Below are 13,374 nucleotides of genomic sequence, written 5' to 3' on the forward strand. Positions count from 1 at the left end.
TGAGAGGTTGTTTCCCCTGGCTGGAGTGTCTAGAACTTGGGGGCATAGTCTCAGGATAAGGGGTATGCCATTTAAGACTGAGATGAGGAGGAATTTCTTCACTCAGAGGTTTGTGAATCTTTGGAATTCTCTGCCCCAGAGGACTGTGAATGCTGAGTCTTTGAGTATATTCAAGGCTGAGATTGATAGATTTTTGGACTCTAGGGGAATCAAGGGATATGGAGATCGGGCGGAAAAGTGGAGTTGAGGTCGAAGATCAGCCATGATCTTATTGAATGGCGGAGCAGATTCGAGGGGACCTATGGCCTACTGCTGCTCTTATTTCTTATGTTCTTATGAAAGCACTTGAATGGGAGACCCCAAAATAAAACCGATCAAAAAGTCAGCAGTAAAGAAAAATTGGGGCCCACAAGAAAATCTAAAGATTATACAGAATTCATTCTGCAACAAATCTGAAAATGTTTTGTTTTGGGGTCTTTTATTCAAGTGCTTTCCTATCACATTTCTTCCTTTCGCTCAATCCCTCTCTCCCTCTCTCAACGCTTGGCAGTCCAACCGTTTATATCAAAAGAAAAATGTCTCTTTCAGTTACAGGGCCAAGTAGCTTCGGCCGGTGAAGGAATCAGCAGCCAAGTACCGTCATCCACCAGCTGCGTCGACATCTCCTTCCTTGAAGATGACATCCTCGGGTCACCGGCTAGCTCTGGCGTTCAGCAGATTGCGGAGGAGCCCTGCGATATCTTGCAGCAGAGTTTGCAGGAGGCCAACATCACGCAGCAGACCTTGCAAGAGGAAGCGGACCTGGCGGCCAGCGTGCTCCAGATGCAGCCCTACTCCCAACCGCACCCTGCGACCCAAGCCGCCGAAGGCAATCTCCAGCTCTTCGGGGGTGTCGGCACAGATCTCGGCGGGTTACCCCAGCAACAGCAACCTGCTGTAATCACACAACAGCCTCTGCTTCAACAGCCAGTGAGCGCTCAGTTTGTCAATAAAACCATTAGTGTGCAACGTTTGATTCAACAGGTCGGACTGAACAGTGTCGCGATACAGCCAATAGCGAGTATTCAGGCCATGTCCAATGGCAGCCCCAGAACCTCCGGGATTGGACAGATTCAGATGGTCGACCAGCACGGTGGTCAAACTGCCATGATGTCCATCGGTCAGCATCATCAGCAATTGATCGCCAAACCTGGCCTGTCATCACAGATGACTGCTCTTTCTTCAGGGAGTTACCTGTCGGCCTCACCTTCAGAGCATCAGGTGACCCTAAGCTCATCAATATCTTCACCGTTCCAAAAGAATGTTGCGAGCGCCAATCTAAATGGAAACTCGCTCTTCGCCAATGCAAATCTCACACACCCAACACAACAGGTCGCTGTTAGACCGGCTGTCAGTAACCAGGTGGTTCACGCCCCAGTATCGACCCAAAATGTGATTATTCAGAGGACTCCCACTCCAATTCAGCCAAAGCACCGTGTGAATATCCAACCCAAACTTGTCCAAATAAGCCCAAAGCCTTCATTTAGCCCAAACTCTTCTGCTCTTCAGACCGCATTAAAGATTCAGACGGAGGCCGCACTACAGCAACAGAAAGCTCAACAGAACTTGACTTTTGTAGCAGGGGCCCCAGGTCAGAACGTCCTACTATCAACGCAAGGCCCGGCAGTCGCGCAGACTATTGCCACCAACCTGATCAAACAACAACCGCAACAAGTGCAGCCCAATGTGGGCAAACCAGTCAGTGTTCAAGTTCTGAACCAGGGGAGTAGTATAGTGATCCAGCCTCAGTCAGTTCCTCAGGCTGTGATCCCAGGTCAAAGCCAGTTTATTTTACCAGGGCAGTTGGCCAGCGCATCAGCAGTCGGCGTGCCCCAGCAACTTTCTGCAATTCACGCTGGAACTATTTTGACTGCCCAAAGTGCTGCAGCTCCAAGTCTCCCTGGACAGCCAGCCGCGACTCACGTTATGGGGCGTCAGGGACCCTCTGGCCAATTAGTCACCAACCAGTCCTTGCCTGCCCAGATCCTGACTGCCCAAAATGTTGCTGGACAGTTGATTACTGGCCAGACCAACTTTGGCCAGGTTTTTGCAGCGTCGAACACTCAGCTGACAGTCGGCCAAGGAACAGCGCATATATTATCTGGACCTCTGCAACTACAGCCTGGTCAGCTGGCTCCGTCTACGCTATTTCAGATGCCCACCCAGCTAGGCGCTGGCTTTGCTTCACAGTCGCACCCGCCTGGTCAACGCAAGGTAGTACAGCCGGGTCAAACTGTTGTACAGGGTGTCTCACTGCCAAATCAGATAACTGTGCTCAACAACACTGGCCCTTTAGGACAAGCCATGAACGTTCAGCAGTTGAGCACCAATTCCTCCAAGAGCAGTATTGTGCAGCCACAGCCTTCCACTGATGCAGAGTTAACGTCAGCTCTTAGGCTGCAGCAGACACACACTCCACCTCAGTGCCATCCACATACACAGGCCCAATCTCAGTCCCAATTGGTGGAAATGCAGCAGCCTACTCCGCTGTCAGTTGCAACCTCACAACCAAGCAACACTTTGGCTGAAAACACTGACAAACTCATCAACCAGCAAGACGTAGGATCGGCACTCAATGCTGACCAGCTTTTGCTTTTCCAACAGGTCAGTCCCTTGATATTGTAGGAGATGCATTGATATAGTCCTGGTAATGTTTTACGCTCGTAAAGATGAGGCATGCTACAGGAATGCAATATTTTCCCACCTTCAGCCAGTGGTGTCTAATACCACCAGCCACATGTGGCCAATTGGGAATCCCGATGTGGCCAATTGCATTTCTGATTAGTAAATAAAAAATGAGTATTACTCACTGTCTATTCTCACCTAGAAGGCTGTGGATGCTGGGGGTGTCTATTGGAAATTTGAAGACTGCGATTGATGGATTTTTGTTAGGTAAGGGGATCAAGGGCAGGTAAATGGAGGTGAGGTACCGATCAGCCATGACCTAATTAAATGGTGGAACAGGCTGGAGGGGCTGAATGGTCTATTTGTGTTTCTGTGGATGATAACCATGTTTACAAGTATATTATCAGAACTGAGAGGTTATACCTATCATGAACGACTGAACAGGTTGGGGCTCTTTTCTCTAGAAAAGAGAAGGCTGAGGGGTGACCTGATAAAGGTCTTCAAAATTATGAAGGGGTTTCATAGGGTAGACAAAGAGGTGTTTTCACTTGTGGGGGAGACCAGAACTAGAGGACATAAATATAAGCTAGTCACTAATAAATCCAACAAGGAATTCAGGAGAAATCTCTTTACCCAGAGAGTGATGAGATTGTGGATCTCACGACCACATTGAGTGGTTGAGGTGAATAGCACAAATGCATATCGGAGGAGGTTACATAAGTACATGAGGGAGAAAGGAAAAAAGGATATGTTGATAGGGTTAGATGAAGAGAGGTGGGAGGAGGATCGTGTGGAGCATAAACACCAGCATGGACCAGTTGGGCCGAATGGCCTGTTTCTGTGCTGTAAATTCTATGTAATTTGGGAAGTACATTTACCAGCTGAACCATTGGCATGCTTAAATCTAGATCATTGATAAAGATGGTTTCTCTTGAGTCTACACCAGTCTATTTAATATATTTTTTTTACCTTTTCAATCACAGAAAGAGCAAAAGCAACAACTCCTTTACCAGCAGGCACTGAAGCTCCAACAGGAGAAAGGCCTCTCACTGACCTCTTCCAACGGCTTGGCAGCGCCAATCATGGCCAACAGTGTCCCAGCGTCTGTCATTGTCAGCAGTGGGATTGGACCTGCAGTGCAAACAAATAGCATCCTCGTGCCAGCAAGCACTGTTCTAATGGAGCCCAAAAACCAAACAGTATTACCTCAGACTCAGTCCAGCCACTTCCTGCCAGCTTTGGCAAGCCAGGTATGAATTGATTCCAACTCGCAGCAGTTTTAATTGCACGATTACAGATTCATTCCCTTTGTCCTGAAGCCAAGCCAGTAAGAGTTCTGATAATAAATCTGTTATGGTTGTGATTTTTGTCACTAGATTTATTAATTTATTGAAGCTCAATTTACCCTCTGTCAGATCCTCATTGCTCTCCTCCTTCAAAGCAACAACAACTTGTATTCATACAGCGCCTTTAACGTAGTAAAACGTCCCAAGGCGCTTCACAGGAGCGTAATCAGACAATAATTTGACACCGAGCCATGTGAGGAGCCATTAGGATATGTGACCAAAAGCTTGGTCAAAGAAGTAGGTTTTAAGGAGTGCCTTAAAGCAGGGGAGAGGCAGCGAGGTTTAGGGAGGGAATTTCGGAGCTTAGGGCCTAGACAGCTGAAGGCACGGCCGTCGGAGCTGGGCATTAATAAATTGTTAATAACAACAGAAAATGCTGGAAATACTCAGCAGGCCAGGCAGCATCCGTGGAGAGAGAAACAGACTTAACATTTCAGGTCTGGGACCCTTCATCAGAACTGATTAATAAATTGTTGTTAGCAAAGGGTATTAAGGGTTACGGAACCAAGGCGGGTAGCTGGAGTTAAGATACAGATCAGCCATGATCTAATTGAATAGGGGAACAGGCTCGAGGGGCTGAATGGCCTCCTCCAGTTCCGATGTTCCTAATTGGAAGTGTAGGGATGATCCGGCTTACAGTCCTCTGCAGAACATAACTTACCATAGAATCATTGAAATTTACGGCACAGAAGGAGGCCATTCGACCCATCGTGTCTGTGCCGGTTAACTGATGGAGCAGGAAATTTCCTCAAGCCTCGACTGGTCCTGTTAGGTTTTCTCACTGAGTTGGAGCACTCCACCACTCACAAACAACCATCCATGTAGCCCCAACAATTCCACCGTTTTGAGAGACAGGTGAAGTCAAAAAGCAACCAAATCTGTTATTCATTCCTTAGCCTCTGAGGGGATTATCAACACGATCTGTGCTGCAAGAAAAACAGGGAATTTATGAGTTTTCAGTTGAAGTCAGGGTCCAGTAACCTTTAAAGTCCTTTACTGAAACTGCCGACTTCCACCTCTAACATCGCTCGTCTCTGCCCCCGCCTCCGCCTCCGCCTCAGCTCATTTGCTGCTGAAACCCTCATTCATACTTTGTCACCTCCAGACTTGACTATTCCAATGCTCTCCTGGCCAGTCTGCCATCCTCCACCCTCTGTAAACTTCAGCTCATCCACAACTCTGCTGCCCATATCTTAACTTGCACCAAGTCACGTTCGCCCATCACCCCTGTGCTCACTGACCGACATTGCCTCCCGGTCACCTGATTCCTCAAATTTAAAGTTTTTATCCTCGTTTGTAAATGCCCTCGCCCCTCCCTATTTCTGTTGCCTCCTCCAGTGCTATAACCCCCCAGCTCCCTGTTCCTCTGACTCTGGCCCCTTGGGCATCCCCTCTTTGCCTCACCATTGGCGGCCGTGCCTAAAGCAGCCTGGGCCCCACACTCTAGAATTCCCTCCCCAAACCTCTCTGCCTCTCTTCCTCTAAAGACCATCCTTAAAACCCATTTGTTGGACCAGGCTTTTGACCATCCTTCCTAATATCCTCCCCATTGGCTCAACACCCATTTTTTGCCTTGCCTCTCTGTGAAGCACTCTTGAGGTGTTTTTCTCTGTTAAAGGCACCATATAAATGCAGGTTGCTGTGGTTTGGTGGGGGGCAAATGTCAGTTCAAATATTTTTGCATTTTGGTTGTTTTTGTGCCATTCTGATCTATGTTGCTTATTTATGTGCAGGTTAAGAGGACATGTGTGACAAAATTACAAACATTGCTATTGTCAATGGTGAAGATCACCAGCAAATTATGACGCATGTACTCTCAAAGAAAAATCCGTCACTTCTTTAAGTCTTCGTGGTTTAAAGCATCTGAGGTCCCTGGTCCAAGGGGGATCTGGATTAAAGCGTAGATCAGATCCAAGTTTAGAATTCCAGTACAGCCTTCCCATTCACTCTAGTTACGCGGTATACAATCCACGTATGAAGGAAATGTGTTATATATTCATCAGGATTTTGGGAGCCCACCAAAACCCTCCCACTGTATGGGACTAACCATGCTATGGGCTGGTACAACGATGGTTACGGCCATGGAAGGAGTGATCACGTCACTGCCTGTAGGTCTTCTAATTAGCCTGCAAATTCTCCCACTACTTCACACCGTTCTCCAAGGGAAGTGTGTTTTGATGCGAAAACAACAATCTCAGTATTCAGATGTCCTGATCAGATAATACAAGTACATCATCTCTTATTATAAGGCTTACTTTTGGAGCCAATTGTTTTATATAGGATTGCTGTTGCAGAAGACCTTTAAGTGTCAGCCGTGGTTCAGTTGGTAGCACTCTCGCCTGGGTCAGAAGGTTGTGGTTTCAAGTCCCACTCCAGAGACTTGAGCACTGAATTCAGGCTGACACTCCAGGGCAGTGCTGAGGGAGTGTTGCACTGTCGGAGGTGTTGTCTTTTGGATGAGACGTTAATAAACCCAGGCCCTGTCTGCTCTCTCAGGTGGATGTAAAAGATCCTATGGCACTATTTTGAAGAGGATCAGGGGAGTTCTCCCTGGTGTCCTGGCCAATATTTCTCCCTCAGCCAAGATCACTGGAACAGATTATCTGGTCATTATCATATTGCTGTTTGTGGGACCTTGCTGCGTGCAAATTGGCTGCCGTGTTTCTCTACAACAGTGTCCACACTTCAAAAATACTTCATTGGCTGTAAAGCACTTTGGGACGTCCTGAGGTTGTGAAAGGAGCTGTAGAAATGCAAGTCTTTCTTTCGAAATAGGCCCCTGCCTGGCTGGAGGGTTTAGCCCTCCCAACTCCTGTTTCACACAGTTAAAATTGGCGTGGGTGGGAATGAGGCACAAAACATAGAAACATAGGAGATAGGAGCAAGAGTAGGCCATTCGGCCCCTCGAGCCTGCTCCGCCATTCAATGAGATCATGGCTGATCATCCAAATTCAGTACCCTGTCCCTGCTTTCTCCCCATATCCCTTGATCCCTTTAGCCTTAAGAACCCCTCCCTTCTGCCATTTTAACTACCCGACCACACTGTTCAACTAGAGTAGAGGCCTGGGAGCTATGGTCCACTCACCTTCTGTACTGTCGGAGGGTGCATGGACTTGAGACTCGAAAAGTTAGCTGCTCCAGTCCGCACCGTACATAGGGGCGTATTGGCATTAACCCCATCGGCCCGCGATAAGCGTTGGGTGGTAAAACCATCACCGGTTGCAGGAACCCTACACTCCAAATCCTATATCATTAAAGGTGACACTTAAGTTGATTTTAATGTATTTGAATAACGCCCTTTATTAAATGTTAATTTCTGAAAACACATTCACAAACACGGAGGCAGCGGTTCGGGAACCTTGCGATTGGCCCGGGCAGTTTGTAGGCAGTTGCCCTCTGACCTCTTTCATTGCATCACAAGTCCGTACAGTTTCCTTTTTTTGTTTAATTCATTTTGCCACTGAAATGTCAGGATACTTTTAGAGGATTTCAAATGCTCTCCATCAGCAACGAAGGTGCGAAGAGTTTGCTGAAGTGCCGGAAATAGAAGGGTCGCTTAATACGGTGCCTTTGAAATTGTCTCCTACGCTGATGGTAAATGGTGAGCGTTAATTTTCTGGTATAAACGGTTGCCCACCATATGCATGGACGCTATGTGGTTGGGACTAATGTTCCCTCTGGCCGCGGAGTAATGGCAACGGTCCTGCGCATGCCACTCAGCAGCTTCTCCGATGTAACTACCGCACATGCTCTGAAATTTAAAGGGACCGCGTACTAAAAGGACAAAGCGCAGCTTACAGGAAGCATTGGTTGGGACTGTAAGATACGCTGAGAAACAAAATGGCCTAGAAATTCAGTTGGTTGCGCCAGCCGTTAGCGCCTTAGGAGGAGTAGATGTCGGGCGCTAGGCGGGTAGCGCCCGGGCGCAGCGAGAACTGCGCCTCGCCCCAACTTCACTCGAGATTTAGCGGCGGTGCAAAGTCTTTGCGCGCGCTCAGCTGCGCGCGCAGATCATGACGTCATTTCCTCGTGCAACGCCCTTTGTGCGCCCCCAACCGGAACTTCAGTGGCAACGCCCCATTGTGCGCCTGGCGCCCCTAGCGACTGTTAAGTGGAACGGTGCTCAGCCGATGCGGGGCGCGGGGGGCGCAAATTAAAGGGCACTCCTCCTGCAATATAAAAGGCTGCCATTTCGCAGCACTCCCTCTTGCGAAACGGATCTTTGGAGAGAGACCAAGGTAGATAGCTTTCTGCTTTGGCCCAACACTCGGACAGGTACTTCTGGCTTCAGGCCACAGATTTCCACTAGTCTTTGCCTTCATTGACATCTCATTGTTTGCCAGCATATTATGGGGGCTGCAATGGGTGTCAACGCAGGCTTTCTCAATTACATCCAAAGGGCTCACAGACGCCGTGAGAGAGTGGCAGCCCTGGCTAGACGGAGAGGGGGCAACAGGCGTCGGCAAAGGAGGCCTTACCCACCCAGGGTATACCGCCAGCAGTTCTCCTATCTCAACATGTCTGAGGAGCAGTGTGTTCGGAGGCTGCGATTCAGAAGGGACGTGGTCACAGAGATCTGCCAGCTGCTTGGCGGTGATCTGCAGCCACAGCTGAGGAGCAGGACGTCTCTGCCGGTGGCAGTGAGGGTGACGGTGGCTCTCAACTTCTATGCCACCGGCTCCTTCCAATCCGCTACTGGGGACATTGCCAACATCTCCCAGTTCGCCGTGCATTGCTGCATCCGCCAGGTGACCAATGCTCTTTTCAAAAGGAGACGTCAGTTCATCTCCTTCTCCATGGCCCTTGCCAAGCAGCAACAGCGTGCAATGGGCTTTGCAGCATTTGCGGGCTTCCCCATGGTGCAGGGCGCCATTGACTGCACGCATGTGGCTTTGCGGGCACCTCTGGAGAATGCCGAGGATTACCGCAACCGGAAGGGCTACCATTCGCTGAACGTCCAGCTGGTGTGTGACCACAGGCAGCTCATCCTAGCTGTCAATGCCCGCTTTCCAGGCAGCAGCCACGATGCCTTCATCCTGCGACAGACTTCTGTGGCAGACATGTTCCAGGCCCAGCCTTACCCACGCGGATGGCTTATCGGGGACAAAGGCTATCCTTTGTGTACCTGGCTGATGACCCCGCTCCGTGCGCCCAGCACCCCTGCTGAAGAGGGATACAACGAGAGCCATCAAGCGACCAGGAACATCATCGAACAAACAATCGGCGTCCTGAAGCAACGGTTCCGCTGTCTGGATCGTTCCGGTGGAGCCCTACAGTATTCGCCGGAGCGAGTCTCCCATTTCGTGGTCGTTTGCTGCATGCTGCACAACCTGGCTATCCGCAGGACTCAGCCACTGCCACCACAGATTGGAGGACCACCTGAGGAGGAGGAGGAGGAGGACCAGCACAGGAGGGAGGCAGAAAGTGCAAGGGCCGCCTGTCGCCGGCTTATTGAACGTCGGTTCTAGGCCCCCTCTTAGGGACTGGCTTGTGCCAATGTCAGCAGATGAATGTAGCCGCTCCACAAGCCCTCAGCCGAGCAGGGCAACCAGGACTTAACCAAAAAACCATGCACACTGCAATTTAACAACAATAATTTATTGAAAACCTCTGCCCTTCCCACATTACATGCTCATGTGGAGAAGCCCCCTCCAAAAACACAAAACTACCAGTCTCGGCCTTACAAAAAGAAAGAAAGACACCAGTCTCGGCCTTACAAAAATAAAGAAAGACACCAGTCTCGGCCTTACACAAAAACAACTGCACCAGTGTCGGCCTTACAACAAGCACCAGGCATTTGTGCATACCTCTACTTTTTGCCCTGCGAGGGCGATGCCTTGCGCATCCTTGCCTGGCCCCTGCCCGCCCTGCTGCTCCTCCTCAATGGGAGCCCAGTGGCTGCAGCAAGGCTGGGGGAAGGCTGCTGAGGGGCAGATGGCGAGACGGTAGATGCCCTTGGGGGTCGGCCTGCACCAGCTCTGGCCTTGGAGTGGCCGGCTGCTGACTACTCCAACTCTGGCTGGGCGGCAGCAGTCTGTCCAGCAGCTCGTGGCAGCTGCAATGGCGGAGTGGCAGTGTCGGCTGCAGGAATGGTGGCAACCTGGCAGATCGCAGGTGCTCGCTGGTCGCCTGACACATTGGCACTCGCACGGGCCAGCACTGCAGCATGCGCAGCAAACAGCTGAAGGACAGACTGCTGGGCTGCTGCTGCGCGGCAAGTGCCCTGGCGATGCCTGGCTGATCCAGCGAGGGTGGCAGCAGTTAGTGCCCGTGTGGCCCTGGTCTGTGTCCGCATGACACCAGCCAGTGAATGGATGGCACGACTGAGCACTTGGCTAGAAGCCGACTGTGCTGCCGCGAAGTCCTGCAGACTCCTGGCCTGTGCTGCCGCGAAGTCCTGCAGACTCCTGGCCTGTGCTGCACTGAATAGTTCCAGACTCCTGGCCTGTGCTGCACTGAATTGTTGCAGACTCCTGGCCTGTGCTGCCCCGAATTCCTGCACACTGCTTGCCAGTGACTCTATGGAGTCAGGCATCCTTGCCACTGCAGCCATGAGCTCAGTGTGCCTGCGCTCAGCCTGGACGGCCATTTCCTCTAGGAGGCGCACCTCCTCTGCGCTCACCGTCGCAGGACTGGAGGCCGCACTCACCCTCTGGGGAGAAGTCCGCCGAGCTTCCCCACCTCTCCCGCGTTGCTGCAGGCCGCTGGGCCCCAGAGCTTCACTCTCCTCCGACCCTTCCCCCCGGCTCCCCTCCAGGGAAGACGTGTCCCCTACATCGCCATGGGCTGGCGCGGCTGAGGGTGGCACTGATGGGCCGGCTTCCTCTTCCTCCTCCTCGTCTTCCGAAGGGCTGACAGTGACAGCTTGAGGGCCCGCCTCCTCACCTGGTGATTCACCATCTGAAAGCAGGAAGACACAAGAGTAGCTTTAGAGTGAGGACAGGGCGGCAGCGAGGGAGGCATGAGTGGTGCCATTCACCGCATTGGTCGGACAGTGGCAAAGGATGCTGATCTGATGCGCAAGTGGAACGAGAGAGGTCCAAAAGGTGATGCCCTTACCATTGGTGCCCAGAACAGGGTCGGCATCTCCACTGGCGACGGGGCCAATCAGCCGGCCTCCCATAATGCGCTCCACACGCTGGTCGAGGTCGGAGAGCTCTTTGAGGTCAGGACGGCCTCCGCCGGTGTCAGTTCGGTTGTGCCGGTTGTGCGCAACCTTGGCCTGCAAGAGAAAGGACGGCCTCTAAGTACAGTGTGTAGCCCTGATCTTGTCTGCACTGCCTCCCATGGTCGAATAGCTTGGACAGTGTGTAGCCCTGATCTTGTCTGCAATGCCTCCCATGGTCGAATAGCTTGGACAGTGTGTAAAGTGCTGAATGTGCAATTGATTTTCATGCCAGTCCCATAGCTGCTGGATGAGGGCTGGCTGTGGTGTATGTAACCGTTCCACCTTTAAGAGAACTATTTTAAGAGATGCACTACTTTATCTTGGCTGCTGTATACTGTAATACCGGTGGTGACCACACCGGTATATAAGTGCTGTGTAATGATTTATTGGGCAGTTCAGCCTGACCTTCGACTAGTAAAGACCTGTTGAATTTATTCTTGTGGTCTGTGTGCAGTGATTCTTATTAACAATAATTAGAACACACAGACTTAACAGCGGCGACGATGACGATCTTACCCTGCGGCAGAGATATATCCAAGGCAGTTTAACGGGCGTCGAGAAGAGGCATCCGCCCTCATCATCCTGCTGAGAAAAGACTCGGGTCTGAAGAGCAAGGAAGAATCCTGACACGAAGCCTTCCATCAGCAACAGGCAGTGATCATCCCTTCTATCACGGTGGTGGATTGCGAGGATGCCTAAGCGTGGTAACATCAACGATTTCGATGCCGATGTTGAAGATTGGGCCACGTATGTAGAACGCATAGAGATTTATTGTAAGGCAAATAAAATATCAGATGAAGATAAAGCACTAACCTTACTAAACTCAGTGGGTGCGAAGACATACGGGCTATTGAAGCATCTTCTATCACCAGCTAAACCGGCGGATCAGGCTTTCGCTAATATTGTTGCTGTCCTGAGAAATCATTTGAACCCCACACCGCTGATGTTAGCGGAACGATTTAAATTTTATGCGAGAACGCAACTGAAAGAGGAAAGCAACGCAGAGTATTTAATTGAACTGCGTAAGCTAGCGAAATACTGTCAGTTTGGGGAAAGACTGACAGAGGCACTGAGAGACAAATTCGTGTGTGGATTGTCGAAAGAAGGAACACAAAAGCGGCTGCTTGAAGAGAATGATCTTACACTTGATAAGGCTGTCACTATTGCAGCATCGCACGAAGCCGCAGCGAGAGGCACTGCGGAAATGCAGCTGAAGGCAGCGGTACTCAGCGTAGATCAAATGGCTTTGGGTACAGCGAAATGTTATCGTTGTGGAAAGACAACACACGATCAGAACCAATGCTGGTTTAAAAATCAGGAATGTAGAAAATGTGGCAAGCTTGGTCACATAGCTAAAGTATGCCGGTCAGGAAAGAAGACCAGCAACAAAAAGTCACCGCAGGAAAAGTGCAGAAAGGTACATAAGGTGGCTGAGAAGAGTTCGGATGAACAGAATTCGGATTCAGACTCCAACAGCAAGGAACTGGGTAGTCTGAGAATTCACAATGTGAGTAAGGAAGCTGACCTACAAACTATCTGGGTCACACTTCAGATAGTAGGAGTCCAAGTGAAGATGGAATTGGACACCGGATCGGCGTTGACGGTCATGAATAAGCAAGATTACAAAAGGTTATTCACACATATTCCCCTACGGGATACGGAGATAGTATTGCAGACATATATTGCAAAGAGTATACCCCATCGGAAAGATAAAAGTCAAGGTGGTACACAAGGGCAAAGAACACCAAGGAATGGACTTATATGTACTACCTGAGGGAGGTCCACCACTTCTGGGACGGGAGTGGATCAGGAAAATAAATATGGACTGGCACTCCCTAAAAGCAATAACGGTAGATTCCGGAAAAAAAGATGTCAAACCTGAACGATTGTCCAGAATATTGGATGAGGCTAAAGAGGTGTTCCAACAGGGACTGGGAACACTGAGAGGAATTACGGCAAAAATCAAGATTGCAGAACATGCAAACCCAAAATTTTTCAAAGCCAGACCGGTACCTTATGCGATACGACCTGCTGTGGAAGCTGAGCTGGAAGGGCTAGAACGTTCAGGAATACTGTCTAAGGTGGACTGGAGTGAGTGGGCCACGCCCATTGTTCCCGTCATGAAGCGTTCATCGAGTAACAAGCCAGGGGAACCGGGGAAGGTCCGTATCTGTGGAGACTTCAAGATCACGGTTA

General features: G+C 50.2%; 1 protein-coding gene across 1 annotated transcript in view; it reads left to right on the top strand.

Annotated features, from left to right (window-relative positions):
* Positions 1-456: 456 nt before the first annotated feature.
* LOC147109690 (BRD4-interacting chromatin-remodeling complex-associated protein-like) overlaps positions 457-13,374 on the top strand; it is a gene marked incomplete at its 5' end in the record, with an annotated part of 55,873 nt that continues 42,955 nt past the window's right edge. The window contains 2 exons of the mRNA XM_086002353.1: positions 457-2,643; positions 3,648-3,914. Coding sequence (XP_085858479.1) covers positions 457-2,643; positions 3,648-3,914 — 2,454 coding nt within the window. The remainder of the gene's footprint in view (positions 2,644-3,647; positions 3,915-13,374) is intronic.

The sequence above is a fragment of the Somniosus microcephalus genome, chromosome 12 (assembly GCF_052327205.1).
Source record: "Somniosus microcephalus isolate GS21.2 chromosome 12, FLI_Smic_1.0, whole genome shotgun sequence".
Taxonomy (NCBI): domain Eukaryota; kingdom Metazoa; phylum Chordata; class Chondrichthyes; order Squaliformes; family Somniosidae; genus Somniosus; species Somniosus microcephalus.